The 15,180-nt window shown below is 40.2% G+C and overlaps 1 protein-coding gene across 1 annotated transcript in view; it reads left to right on the forward strand.

Moving 5' to 3' along the window:
* SNRNP48 (small nuclear ribonucleoprotein U11/U12 subunit 48) overlaps positions 1–6,694 on the forward strand; it is a 19,011-nt gene extending 12,317 nt beyond the window's left edge. Inside the window, exons 6-9 of the mRNA XM_008067613.1 lie at positions 814–935; positions 4,236–4,324; positions 4,727–4,891; positions 6,493–6,694. Of these exons, the coding sequence (XP_008065804.1) occupies positions 814–935; positions 4,236–4,324; positions 4,727–4,891; positions 6,493–6,541 (425 nt within the window). The 3' untranslated portion in view covers positions 6,542–6,694. The remainder of the gene's footprint in view (positions 1–813; positions 936–4,235; positions 4,325–4,726; positions 4,892–6,492) is intronic.
* Positions 6,695–15,180: the final 8,486 nt, after the last annotated feature.

A 15,180-nucleotide genomic window follows, 5' to 3' on the forward strand; every position in this document is an offset into this window, starting at 1 on the left:
TTGGGAGGCTGAGGTGAGTGGATTGCCTGAGCCTGCAGGTTTGAGACCCGCCTGGGCAACTTGGTGAGACCTCATCTCTATAATAAATAAAAAATTAACCGGGCGTGGTAGCGCACGCCTGTAATTTCGGCTACTTGGAAGGCTGAGGCAGAAGAATCACCGAAGCCCAGCAGGGCGAGGCTGCAGTGGCCGGGAGCGGCCACTGCACTACAGTCTGGGCGACAGAGTGAGACTCCAACTCAAAAAAAAAAAAAAAAGATATTTTCTCCATGCATGAAGTTTTATTCTGACTTTTACATTAAGCATCCCTTCCTTCTGTAAGAATGTGTTTCCATCTGTGCTGTTAGTTTTATCTGTGTACTCAAACTGTCTCCAAATAATGACTAGAGAAAAGGAATAATATAAATCTTAGCTCATGTATATATATATATCATGTAGAATTTTGAGAATTTTTTGTGTGCTACCTTGAAATCTGTTGAAATAGACCATTGTTTTTGCTAAGCACTAGCCAGGCTATGTGTTCATTGAGCCATGGCCACCATGTTTTCCTAAGCTTTGGCCCTCTCCTCTACCTTGGGGAGGTTGGTCTCTCTCTCTCTCTCTCTCTCTCTCTCTCTCAATCTCTCTCTCTCTAGCTCACTCTCTCTCTCTTTCCCTCCCTCCCTCTCTCTTTAATTTACTTTCTAAATAAACTATATTTTCCCATCTTAAAAAAAAAAGTTGAAATACAGTATTGTGATGTTCCTATCTGCTAATTTGTAAGAACTTAAAAGCTCCTAAGAATATAACAATATCATTTTATTTTTTTGTTAGATAATAGTCGAAAAAGTCCAAAATCCTACCTTGAAATCCTGGCAGAAGTGAGAGATTATAAAAGAAGACGCCAGTCTTATAGAGCTAAGAATGTTCATATAACCAAAAAATCATATACTGAGGTAAGTGTTACATAATCCTGTACAGCTTTGTTGAGAACAAAAATTTCCCTCAGGTTGTTTGCTAAATTTATTCTATAAATTTCCACAATTCCTAGGAAGTTTCTGAAATAAAGTGTCCTCAGGGTGACCACACCCCATTTGTATCTACTCTATCAGGTCTAGACCCACCTTTTATCAGGCAAAGACTTTTATAGTACAAAAACCCTACATAAAGAGGTTGTACAATCTTACAAAATATCCACTTTTGAGAAAGTAGTATTGCATCATGATAAGATGCACCATGTTTTGACTTTAGACAGACCTTAGCTGGAGTTTCGATTCTGCTAGTTATCATTGACTGTTTGATGGGCAAGTTATTTGACCTTTTTAGATTCAGTAAAAATGTTATAATACACACTTGCAGAGTTGCTATGAGAATTGATTGAGATAGTGTGTGTGAACACAGATTTCTCAATAACTATTAGCTATTATCTGGTTTTTGCAAAAATCTTAGTGTACTTTTATGTACTCTACTAGATTTTGGGGCTTAAGAAATGTGTTGGCATAAATTATGTATACATCAGTCTTTTGGTATATATCTAGACTTTTTATTTTCAGATGTCATTTAATGGCTAGGGTTGATGGAGTTTTTGGTACATGAATTACCTTGCCCAGGCTCCACAGATAACTTCCTCATTGATTTCCTAATTGTTCCCACATTATTTCTTCTTTCTGATTTCAAAGATTGTCCATAATCTGGCCTTGTTTTACTAAGCATTTCCTTTTGTTTCCGTCAAGCATGTCTTTTAAACTATATCTGATTACACTTATTTATTCATACTTCTGTATTACTTTCTCACCTGAAATGCTCTTTGTTTTTGCCATTTTAAATCTTGATGAGTTGAAGGACCACAGTTTCCACAAGGTGCTAGTTGACTCTGAACCATCACTAGTTTCTTGTACTAATACTCTGTACCATGTAGCTTAACACTTAATTTTATGTATTCTTTTTGCAATTAAAATATGTTTTAGACCTGCCTCCCCCAGGAGACATACGGGACCATGTCATTCTACTTTGGGGATTCTTATAGTCCCTCAGATACTTGGTTCATCAGTTCTTTCTTCTGTGGTCTTATAACCTCGTAATCAAGTTTCAGTGTTGCTGCTAGGGCTCTTTACAATTTTATGGTTAACCTTTTATTGAAATATTTGAACATACTAAAGCAGATGGCATAATCTCAGCAACTCTTATGTACCCATTACCCAGCTTCAGAAATTATCAACATTCTGCCCTCTTGTTTTATTTATACCCATTCCCTATTTATACTCATTCCCTATCTCCCCTGCTCTCTTCTTGGTCATCTCTTTCATCTCTAAATACTTCAGTGTTTACAGATCTCTGGTCATGGCTTTTCAACATTTTATTTATTCCTTACTTTATTCAAATCCTACATGATTTTTGTTTGCTCTGGACTGGGACAAACTGACTTTGACAATTTTTGGCTAAACGTTATTAAGTACTGCAGTTACTTCGCAGAACATACTGCTGTAGGATATGCAAAGATCAATGGCACCCAGACCCCACCCTCAAACTTTGGCCCTCTCCCCTACCTTGGGGTGGTGAATCTCATAGCTTGATAAGTGAAAAAACACTCCAAAATATAGATTTTGTTAAGTGCTAAAATAAAGGTGGAATCTAAATGTAAAGGAGGAAAGAGTGATTCTTTTTAGAAGGTAAGATTGCTGGGCTTCATATAGAAGGTCGCATTTGGGGGAAAGGAGAAGCAGGGAGGAGTAAAGGCATGTCTTCTTACTAGACTTTCCTGGGTGGCAGGCCTGTGCTGGGTGGGTTCTGTGTGTTAGTGGCCTCCCACATAGCTACTAGACAAGGAGTCTCATGGGCTGCTAGAGAGGTGTAAGAGCTGGAATTTGAGCACAGGTGTGTGGGACACATGTCACTCTACTGGGTTAGGTCTCAATGTGACCTACGTTTCCCTAGAGACTATAGTGAAGGAGCAAAGTGGTGGAAAGTATATTCCAGGTGGAAGGACTAACATTCTTAAGCAGATAAAGGTACTTTTCAGAGACCTATGAGTTTTCCATTGAGAGACAAGACTGCTTATACCTAATGTAGTAAAATCCTGGGAGGCTTTGAAGGCTTCACTGAGGAGTTTGGATATTGTTTCATTTTACTCTGGGAATTATTGAAAGTGTCCTTAAGGTGAGGAAAAATGCAGTTAGGCCTGGACTATAATATCTTGCCCTTGTCCCCTTTTTTCTTAAAACATTTCCTATTTAAGTATGAGGAAAATGTAAGCTTCTATTTTAGTTTCATCTTTACCTCCCTAGCAACTAACCCTGTACTTGATGGCATGAGTAAGTAGAAAAGAAGAAAATTTCAAATGGTTCTTACAGGTAAGGTACTTAGAGTCTCATTGGGAAAGTATCTGGGAAGTTATTTTATGTTACATATTTTGTCTTGTTAAATCATAATTTAGTCATCTTGGCCTAATTATAAGTTTTTAAAAAATTATTTGTCTTTCTAACAGAGGTAAGTTGCAAAACTAAAAATAACATCAAGAGCTCCTGTGTAGCCTTTATTTGAATCACCTGTCGTTACCATTTTGCCCCACATGCTTATCATTTGCACTTTCTCCTCCATCTACATGTTTTTACTCTCAACCTGTCTACATATTTTCCTGAACTATGTGAGGGTAAGGTACATAGCATACAATTCTTTCTCTCTAAACACTTAGTACGTAGCCGGGCTTGGTGGCTCAGCCTGTAATCCCATGCCTTTGGGAGGCTGAGGCAAGTGGATTGCCTGAGCCTGCAGGTTCGAGACCCGCCTGGGCAGCGAGACCTCATCTCTACAATAAATCAAAAAATCAGCCGGGCGTGGTAGCGCGTGCCTGTAATTTCGGCTACTCAGAAGGCTGAGGCGGAAGGATCGCCGGAGCCCAGCAGGCAAGGCTGCGGTGGCCAGGAACAGCCACTGCACTCCAGTCTGGGCGACTGAGTGAGACTCCAACTCAAAAAAACAAACAAACAAAAAAAACACTTAGCACGTATTTCCTAAGAATAAGGATATTTTCTTACATAATCATAGTAGTTATCCATTTCATATTTAACACTGATGTGGTGCTTTTATCTACTATTCATATTTGGTTGACCTTTGCCTTTTTTATGTTCTCTAAACTGCACATGTCCCACAGTCCGTTATGTCATAGCACCTAGTAAATATTTGACTATTAGCAGTGGTTTTCTGACTTGATTTTTTTGAGCAGTTATATCTGAAATTTGGTGCTTACCTTTTCCAAGGTGATTCGAGATGTAATCAATGTGCACATGGAAGAACTCAGTAATCATTGGCAGGAAGAGCAGGAAAAAGCAGAGGAGGATGCTGAAAAGTATGTCATTGTCTTTATTCACAAAAATATTCTCTGTTTCATTTGTTACCTATGATTGTTAAATTGAAGCATTTTTAAGATCCCTGATAGCACACTATATAGTCATCAAAATGTTTATGGTTTATTGTTGTCAGTGCTCAGAATTATTATACCAGGGTTGTTCTGTGACGTTTCCCTTTTGCAATTTTGGGTGGCACCCATATTAGTGAAATATTCAAATAACGAAACATAAGAGCTATGTTTCTTTGTCTTATATGGCATATAAGATTGTACATTATTTATTGAAACCCTAGTAACATTGCTGTGATATAGAATATCGCATTGTCAGGCCAGTGTGTGTTTCTGTGTGCAATAGGGACCAGTGGTAAAACAAACTGAGTACTGTTTTTCTCTGTGTTTAAGGACTGAAGAAAGGCGATCAGCTTCAGTAGATTCACGACAGTCTGGTGGAAGCTATTTGGATGCTGAATGTTCACGACATCGAAGAGATCGGAGTAGGAGCCCATATAAACGAAAAAGAAATAAAGATAAGGATAAAAACTCTGAGTCGAGAAGAAGGAAAGAAAGGTGAGTCTAACCTTGCATCATCCAGCATTGAATTGTTTACTTTTGAAAAGCAAAACAGATCCTTCTGTTGTAGACCACACTGACAAAACTGACCGTAAGAATAAGTTAAGGCAAGGAGTGTAATTAATTGATGAAGATTGTTAACATTTGTTATAGTTCAGTTCAAATAACCACTCTAGTGACATAATCCTCTTTATGCGTGATTGAATATTGGTTTCCCTTTTTTCATCACTTGCCTACTTGCTTCCTAACCAGGACAATTAAAAGTAATGTCTAGGAAGGGAGTTAACTGTATTTATAAGGCATTTTTGCCTTGATGTCTTCCTGCTCCTTCTTTCTTCCCCCTTTCTCTTGTTCATTCTTGTCCTCATTCTTTCTTTCTCTTACTAGTTCCTCATTTATAGGGTATATTGGGTAAGAGAGAAGATCCAAATTCTAACTCAGTCGGTTTCACCCTTGTTAGAAAACTTTTGATAGCTGGAGAGATAGGAATTAGAAGTCCTCAAAATCTAAGCATGAGATAATTGTTCTTTAGAGAGGATAAGCTGGGTATTAGCAAAAAATACTTTTCAGTAAGGCAAGGCTAATCTTTGATATCCACCTCTGGGGTGGAATGGATTATGGGGGCTTAAGATAGGAACCAGAATAGGGAAATTAGACAATTTCTGAATTCTTTCTGTGACTTTAATATTCTGTTTGAAGTGAATTCTCTGGTCATCTATTATTTACTTATATTCAAAGTCGAACTTTAAAGCATAACTTTTTTTTTTTTTTTTTTTGACTTGGAGTCTCTGTCGCCCAGACTGGAGTGCGGTGGCATGCTCATGGCCACCCCAGTGTCGACCTGCTAGGTTCAGGCGATCCTTCCGCCTCAGCCTTTCAAGTAACCGGAACTACAGGCAAATGCTACCACTTCTGGCTAATTTTTTTTTATTTATTGTAGAGACGAGGTCTTGCCATGTTGCCCAGGTTGGTCTCAAACCCGCGGGCTCAGGCAGTCCTCTCACCTCAGCCTCCCGAAATGCTGGGATTACAGGCTTGAGCCACTGTGCCTGGCCTAAAGCATAACTTTTAAAACATCATTTTGCTTATCCCTCTTTCAGTTTTGTCTCTCAGTTTTAATAATTCGTTTTCCATATTTACTCTTTAAAAATAACCATTGGGGCTGGGTGTGGTGGCTCATGCCTATAATCTCAGCACTTTGGAAGGCTGAGGTGAAAGGATTGCCTGAACCCATAGGTTCGAGACCAGCCTGGGCAACTTGGTGAGACCTCGTCTCTATAATAAATCAAAAAATTAGCCAGCCGTGGTGGTGTGTGCTTGTAGTTCGAACTAGTTGGAAAGCTGAAGTGGACGGATCGCCTGAGTCCAGCAGGTCAAGGCTGTGGTGGCCATGAGCGTGCCACTGCACTCTAGCCTGGGCAACAGAGTGAGATTCCAACTCAAAAAAAAAAATCACTGTTGAGTTCTAAATGCATGTTTTAACTTGTTCTGGTTTATGTCTGATGAAAGTAGTATATTACTGTTGAATTATTATTTTCAAGCTCTGATATTAAAATGTCCACCATTTATAATAGTTCTTTTTTACCCTTTCATTTCAGGGATGGAGAAAGACATCATAGTCATAAAAGAAGAAAGCAAAAAATATAAATGAAGTATTTGTGCATGTATGTTTATGCCACGATAACCAATATGCTGATATATTAATTGGAATTGCTTTGCATAGGAGAATATGTTTATATGATATATTTAGTGTTCATTATTTTTTAATAAATACTTATGCATCAAACCATGAGTATACTATTATGCTGCACAACTTTGTTTTCCTTATATTTTAATAGACAGTTTTCTTCCTAATACTAATTTTGTTTTGTTCTTTTTGCTATTTATATATCACAAAGTTCTTTAATTGAAAAAGTTTATACTTAAAGTATACAAATTAATCATGAATACATTTGAATTGCAAAAAATTAAATCTTTCAGATGAGGGTAAAGTCCCCTTGGAAGGCCATCTGCAGTACCTATGCCCACCCCAGTGGTAACTACTCTACCACTATACTGTTGAATTGTAATAGGGGGAACAAATTGAAATATCTGAAGAATGGCCTCGCTAAATAAAATATGGTATAGTCATACAATATTGGGTAGATTACTAAATTGTAGTTAAAGGAAAGAAACTAGGTCTATATTAACATGGATCAATCTCAAAACATAATGCTAAGTGAAAATAGCAAGTTATATTTAAGTTGTTATATATTAAGTTATATCTAAGTATGAAACAGTACTATGTGTTTTATGTAGCTCTATGTATATGTAAATATATTTTTAAAGGTTCAGAAGAATTCATACCAAACTCCTAATAGCAATTAGGTGTAAGTAGGAGAGATTAGGAGTAGAAACCAGTATTGGAAGTGTGGTCAGAGGAAACTTTAACTTTGTCCATAATATATTATTTTTTCAATAAGAAGATACTCATCTTTTACTCATTAATTTAAAATATACTGACATTTTGTGTTTGTAAATCAACTCAATTGAGATACTATTTACATACATTAAAATGCACCCATTCAAAGTATATATTTCCTTGAATTTTGATAGATTTATAACCTGTATAACCACTATCCCAAGCAAGATATAGAATATTGCCACTGTTCCCCAAAAGTTCCCTTATACCCCTTTTTCCAATTAATTCTTCAACTTCTAACCCCAGGCAGTCACAAATCTACTTTTTTTTTTTTTTTAACCATTGATCAGATTTTACTTTTCTGGAATTCATGTAAATGGAATACTATGATTTGTTCTCTGCCTTTTTTTTTTTTTTTTTTGAGTTGGAGTCTCATTTCGTTGCCCAGACTGGAGTGCAGTGGCACACGTTCAGGGCCACCCCAGCGACAACCTGCTGAGCTCCGGTGATCCTTCTGCCTCAGCCTTCCATGTAGCCAGAACTACGTGCACTACCATACCCGGCTATTTTTTTTCTTTTTTAAATTTATTCCAGAGATGAGGTCTTGCCAGGTTGCCCGGGCTGGTCTCAAACCTGTGGGCTCAGGCAGTCCACTTGCCTCGGCCTCCCAAAGTGCTGGGATTACACGCTTAACTGAGCCTGGCCATGCCTCCTTCTACTCTGCAAATTTTTGAGATGGATCCATGTTGTTGTTTGTGTGTGTCAATAATCCACTTTATTTATTTATTTATTTTTAAGACAGGGTCTTGCTATGTTGCCCTAGCTGGTTTTGAACTCCTGGCCTCAAGCAACCCTCCCCACTCAGCCCCCCAAGCCACTGTGCCTGCCTAGTAATCCATTCTTTTTTATAGCTGAATGTTGTATTTTCTGTTGTATGTCAGATCATTCAAGTGAAACTTTGGCTATAAATGTTAAGCATCTCACATCTGAATAGCAGTATTTTGAGTATTGGAATTCAGGTTAAAAGATTTTGTTTTTAGGCCGGGCTCCGTGGCTCAGCCTGTAATCCCAGGACTTTGGGAGGTCAAGATGAGTGGATTGCTTGAGCACATGGGTTCGAGACCAGCCCGGTCAACCTAGCAAGACCTCATCTCTACAATAAAATAAAATTTAAAAATAGCTGGGCATGGTAGCATGTGTCTGTAGTTCCGGCTACTCAGAAGACTGAGGTGGAAGGATCGCTGGAACCCAGGAGGTTGACACTGGGGTGGCCATGAATGTGTGTACCACTGCACTCCAGCCTAGGCAAAGAAGTAATACTCCAACTCAAAAAAAAATTTTTTTTTTAATTTTTTAAAAAGATTTTGTTTTCAGGCCAGGCCCGATGCTTAAAGCCTCCCAACATTTTGGGAAGCCGAGGTGAGAGGGTTGCCTGAGCCCAAGGGTTCGAGACCAGCCTGGACAACTTGGTGAGACTTCATCTCTACAGTAAATCAAAAAATTAGCCAGGTGTAGTAGTGGAGGCCTGTAGTTCCAGCTACAGGCTGAGGAAGGCTGAAGCAGAAGGATCGCCTGAACCCAGCAGCTCGAGGCTGCAGTGGCCATGAGCATGCCACTGCGCTCCAGCCTGGGCAACAGAGTGAGACTCCAATTTAAAAAAAAAAATTGTTTTCAAATAGAAATGAAGCATTTCAGTAACTGACAATGGCAGAAATGTTGATTGGATTTGGGTCAGATCAGCTGCTGGGCTTTCCCTGTTAGGCTTCAGGAAAGCAGCTCTCAGATTTATCAGTTGGAAGTCAACAGGCCACCTACCAATAAGAAGTCCTATTGCTGCCATTGTACTTTCTAAATATATATGTAATTTCTAAATATATAACATTCATTTTTAACCATTTTAAAAGCAATGATTTGGGAGTTACTATAATAGTTGAGCCATATGAAATTGTTGCTTTTGTAGGTCAAAACCACTTGAATCATTAGCAATTTTATATTGTGACTTAATTTATTATTTTGTTTTTAATTATGATTGCATTTATTTTACTAACTGGAAGAATCTGAAGAGAAATTGAATGGCACATTTAGTGTTTTTTTGGGAAATAAGTGGAAAATTAGAAGAGGGATGGAGGAGTTGTAGGAAGATAGAATGATGTGGAGAAAGGAAAGGACCTAAAATGTAACCAGAGATCTTTAAATTCATTTTTTTTTTCTGCGTTGGAGTCTCACTGTCACCCAGGCTGGAGTGCAATGGTCCAATCACGGTTCACTGCAGCTTTGACTTGGTCTCAGTCGATCCTTCCACCCGAGCCTCCTGAGTAGCTGGGCCTACAGGTGTACACCATCACTCCTGGCTAAATTTTTTTTTTTTTTTTGTAGAGATGAGGTCTTGCTATGTTGCCTAGGCTAGGCTCTAGCAATTCTCCCATCTCGGCCTCCTAAAGTGCTGGGATTACAAATGTAAGCCACCATGACTGGCCATATTCACATTTTTAAGAATAGTATCAGCTACTGCTAACTATCCAGTGAAATGCAGAATTAGATGAAAAGAGGCATTTGTTTGGTTCTTGAATGAATTAGTTTTCCACACTTACATCTTTGGGCTTGGCCCCTTCACTGGAAGATGAGCTCTTTGAAAGCAGGGTTTATATCCTTGTCAGTATAACCCCTATGCCTGGCACATAATAGCTGTTATTTTAACTTTTTTTTTTTTAAATTGGAGTCTCACTCTGTCGCCCAGACTGGGGTGCAGTGGCTGCTCCCGGCCACCACAGCCTCGACCTGCTGGGCTCCGGTGATCCTTCCGCCTCAGCCTTCCAAGTAGCTATAGGCATGCGCTACCAACGCCCAGCTAATTTTTTTAAATTTATTGTAGAGATGAGGTCTCACCAAGTTGCCCAGGCGGGTCTTGAACCCGCAGGCTCAGGCAATCCACTCACCTCAGCCTCCCAAGGCGCGGGATTACAGGCTGAGCCACCAAGTCTGGCTATTGTAACTTTTGACAAAGCATTTACTTTTCCTTCCTCTCTTTCTATCCCTCTCTTTCTCTTTCTTTCTGACTTTCTTTCGTAGGGCTCTCATTCTGTCTTGCAGGCTAGAGTGCAGTAGCACGTTCATGACTCACTGCAGCCTCGACCTGTGGGCTCAGGTGATCTTCTACCTTATTCTCCTGAATAACTCCTGGCTAATTTTATTTTTTTGTTGAAACAGGGTCTTGTTATATTGTCCTCGCTGGCCTTGAACTTCTGGACTCAAGCAATCCTTTCCCCCCAGCTTCCCAAAGTGCTGGGATTACAGGCATGAGCTATTGCATCTGGCAGCAAAAGCATTTTCAGACCCCTGTCACCTAGCACCTAGTTTTGATTTTCAGAGTGCCGCTAAAGCTGCTGTTCATCATGCCTATCCATGAAGTCCTAGCTCCAATAACATTTTTCCAACACTTCTGATCTACTGGCTGTAAATAATTTTCTCTTCTGAATTCTCTTAACACTAATGATAGTTAATGTTTAATTGAGCACCTACTATGTGGCAGACTATAGTGAGGATTTTAAAAAATCATGTTAAAATGTACTTTAAAAATTTACCATTTTAGCCATTCCTAAGTGTCAGTTCAGTGGCATGAAGTACATTACACTAATGTGCAGCTGTCACTATCATCCTTTTCTGGAACCTTTTCATTATCGCAAACAGAGGGTCTTTTGGGTATCAATAATAATTTCCATTCTCCTTTCTGCTTTACTCCTAGCCTCTGGCAACCACTATTCTTTCTGTCTCTACGATTTGACTATTCTGTGTACCTCATATAGATAGAATCATAGAATATTTGTCCTCTTGTGTCTGGCTTGTTTCACTTAGCATAATGTTTCAAGATTTATTCATGTTGTGTGTATTCCACTTCATTTTTTTTCTTTGAGTTGGAGTCTCACTCTGTCGCCCAGGCTGGAGTGCTGTGGCACATTCACGGCCACCCCAGCGTTGACCTGCTGAGCTCTGGCGATCCTTCTGCCTCAGTCTTCCGAGTAGCTGGAACTACAAGCGCGCGATACTGCACTTGGCTAATTTTTTATCTATTGTAGAGATGAGGTCTTGCCAAGTTGCCCAGGCTGGTCTCGAACTCACGGGGTCAGGCAATCCACTTGCCTCGGCCTCCCAAAGTTTTGGGATTATAGGCTGAGCCGCTGTGCCTGGCCTTTTTTTTTTTTTTTTTGAGTTGGGGTCTCACTCTATTGCCCAGGTTAGAGTGCAGTGGTACAATCAAGGCTCACTACAGCCTTGATCTCCTGGGGTCAGTTGATCCTCCTGCCTCAGCCTCCCAAAGTGCTGGGATTACAGGCATGAGCCACCACACCTAACCTTTCGTTTCCTTTTTAAGACTGAATAATATTCTGTTGTGTGTATATACAACATTTTGTCTATCTGTTGATGGACACTTGGATTGTTTCTACCTTTTGGCTATTGTGAATAATGCTTTGAACATGGATGTACAAATACCTGTTGGAGTTCCTACTTTGACTTATTTTGGATATATACCTGGCAGTGAATTGCTGGGTCATAAGGTAATTGATTTTTTGAAAAATCACCATATGGTTTTTTCACTGTGGCTGTACTTTTTATATTTCTACCATCAATGTACAAGAAATCAAATCTCTCCACATCGTTAACAACATTTGCTGTTTTCTGTCTTGTGGTATGTGTGAGAGTTTTAGTAATGGCCATCCTAAGGGGTCTGAAGTGGCACCTCATTGTGTTTTTGATTATGCAGATTTAATTCTCATACACTACTCTGAGGCGTAGCTGCTATAACCATTTTAGAGATGAGAAAACTGAGGCTCGAAGAGTTAAATAACCTGCTCTCATTTTCGGAGAAAGTGGTAGAGCTAGAATTCCCATCCAGGCAGTCTTGCTCCAGGGTCCTCACAGCTCATTCAGTTCTCTTCCCCTGTGCTATGATTGCTGTGTACTGCTTTCACTCAACAGCTAGGCTTTGTTTTAAGACTAGTCACAACTAGGTTTTAAACTTTCTCAAAAGTAAAGTGATGTGATGATGATCTTTGAATCCCTAAAGTGTCTAGCATAATTCCTTAAGGGATGTAAGTCATATGTGTTTCTGGGTGAGGAAGTTACTGCACAGAGATGCTTAGTTATTTCTCCAACACCATACAAGTGCTACAACAAAGATCGGAACTGGAGTTCTGGCTCCTCTGCACTATATAAACATTTACTAACTGCCAACCCTTTTCATGGATTCATATTCTGGTAATGTCAGCCATTTCATAGCAACTTCATATCCACCAGAGTTCCCTGAACTTTATAAAGTCCAAAATTGAACGTTTTACTACTTGCCTATTGTTAAGCTGATACACAAATAATCTTGAACTTCCATTGTGTCTTGATACCACGTAGTCATGCACCAAGGAGGGACTGCTTTATCCTTTCCTTAAGCCCCTTCCAAACCTACTGCCTACCCACCTTGAGGCGGAGATAGGTAGGGATGTGGTTTCAATCGGCCATAGGAAAATGGTGCTATGTTGAATTTCAGAATGGAAGGCATTTGTGAGCCAAAAGAAATTAAGGAAGCTTCTCAAATATTTAGTCTGACCTTGATCACCTTAATTTAGGTATTGACAAGGCAACTGATGTTCACAGCCCAAGGCGCTGTTTATATTTAATAAGCTGAACTCATCACTCAGATTTTTTATATTTTTAAAATTTTTTTATTTTAAAGATGTGGGGTACAATTCAGGGTTAGGTATACAAATGTTCATTATGCAGGTACCCTTGTTGATGTGGTGTGCCCCCCAGAATTTTAAATTAGATCAATAATCTTTAAGTATTTGCCACTTTTGAGTACAGCTAATTGGGTAATCTCAAGCTCTTTAGTGAAAATTAGTTGTCAAATGGTAAATTTAAGGTGAAATATTTTAAGTTGGCATTGATGAATCTTTTCTAATCGCCTATGTATTCCATAGTACAGAAGTAGTAATGCTATAAATGTGTACATAGGTGTTTTCCTCTGTCTTCTGAGGATATTTACTTTTTATTTTTAGCGAGTTCATGAAGACCCAAGAGTTCTGGTGCAAAGCTTTGTTGCATTCTGAGAACAAAAGAATAAAATTCATTTGCATTTGCTTGACTCGTTATGAGTCAATTCCCTTTATGTGGCTTTCTTTTTCAATTGCTATCTTTGATCCTGCAGGGGTGTTAATTATTAAACTAAAACTCTTTAAAACCAGATTTGTTTTATTACATTGATTGCCTTCCTGCTCTGGTCACACACTTGGGAGTTCTGAGTGTTAGAGAAAGTCTTCACTTTTGGATATTAGAACTGGGACCAGCAATTTCTAGAGCTCCATTTCAGGGGAAAATAATAATAAGCTTTGCCAGACGTAGGGACTGTGAGTCAGATTCATCCTTATCAAGCAAGCACTTTCCCATTCACAAAACAAGTCGGGCCGGGCTCAGTGGCTCAGCCTGTAATCCCAGCACTTTGGGAGGCCAAGGTGAGTGGGTTGCCTCAGCCCGCAGGTTCGAGACCCACCTGGGCAACTTGGTGAGACCTCATCTCTACAACAAATCAAAAAAAAAAAAATCAGCCAGGCGTGGTAGCGCTTGCCTGTAATTCCGGCTACTCGGAAGGCTGAGGCGAAAGGATCGTTGGAGCCCAGCAGGTCGAGGTTGCGGTGGCCGAGAGCGGCCACTGCACTCCAGTCTGGGTGACAGAGACTCCAACTCAAAAAAAAAAAAAATTTAAAAAATATAAAAACACTTTTAGTTGGACTTGGTGGCTCATACCTGTAATCCTAGCACTTAGTAAGGCCAAGGTGGGAGGCTTTCTTGAACCCAGGAGTTTGAGACCATCCTGGGCAACATAACGAGACCTTGTCTCTACAAAAAAATTAGCCAGGCATGGTGGTGCATGCCCATAGTCCCAGCTACTTGGAAGACTGAGGTGGGAGGATCTCCTGAGCCCAGGAGGTCAAGGCTGCGGTGAGCTGTGATTGTATCACAGTAGTCCAGCAACCTGGGGAACCGAGTGAAACCCTGACTAAGCAAGCAAACATTTTAAAGTAATAAATTATTCACATACTAGAAGGAATCGCTTTGATCAAAGGGGCAGTTGGCTGGTTCAGATAACTACAGTACAGGCCTGCCTCTTCTTAGCTGTCACCCTGGGAAGATGCTTCATCTCCCGTGCCTATTCTTTAGCTGAAGATGAGAGTAACAATATGCCCTCAAAGGCTTGTGAGGAGTAGAGATTGCAAACGTGATTGACTGCACGCAGGGTCTGCTACGTGGTGACATCTAAATACCTGCCGTCATTATGGCTTATAACACTGATGTGAGCTCTTGCTTTCTACTCTGGCTTCTATGTCTGGTTTTGCTTATGGATCGACGTGGATACCTCTTTTTGTCCCTCAGAGAATTCTCTCATGCAATAGTATTAGCAAGCATGCCACACATCAATGAAGGCTTTAGAAAGACATGTAGCCAGGCTCGGTGGCTCAGCCTGTAATCCCACGCCTTGGGAGGCTGAGGTGAGTGGATTGCCTGAGTCCACGGGTTCGAGACCCGCCTGGGCAACTTGGCGAGACCTGATCTCTACGATAAATCAGAAATTAGCCAGGTGTGGTAGTGCACGCCCGTAGTTCCAGCTACTTGGAAGGCTGAGGCGGAAGGATCGCCGGAGCCCAGCAGGTCGAGGCTGCGGTGGCGGGGAGCAGCCACTACACTCCAGTCTGGGCGACAGAGTGAGACTCCACTCAAGGAAGAAAGAAAAGAAAGAAAGAAGGAAGGAAGGAAGGAAGGAAGAAAGAAGAAAGAAAGAAAGAAACATAGGGGATGCTTCGTGTCACCCACGTCTCAGGCAGATCTGTAGCTGGTACTCACC

This window comes from Carlito syrichta, unplaced genomic scaffold (assembly GCF_000164805.1).
Source record: "Carlito syrichta isolate Samal-C Ts95f unplaced genomic scaffold, Tarsius_syrichta-2.0.1 Scaffold309723, whole genome shotgun sequence".
NCBI lineage: Eukaryota > Metazoa > Chordata > Mammalia > Primates > Tarsiidae > Carlito > Carlito syrichta.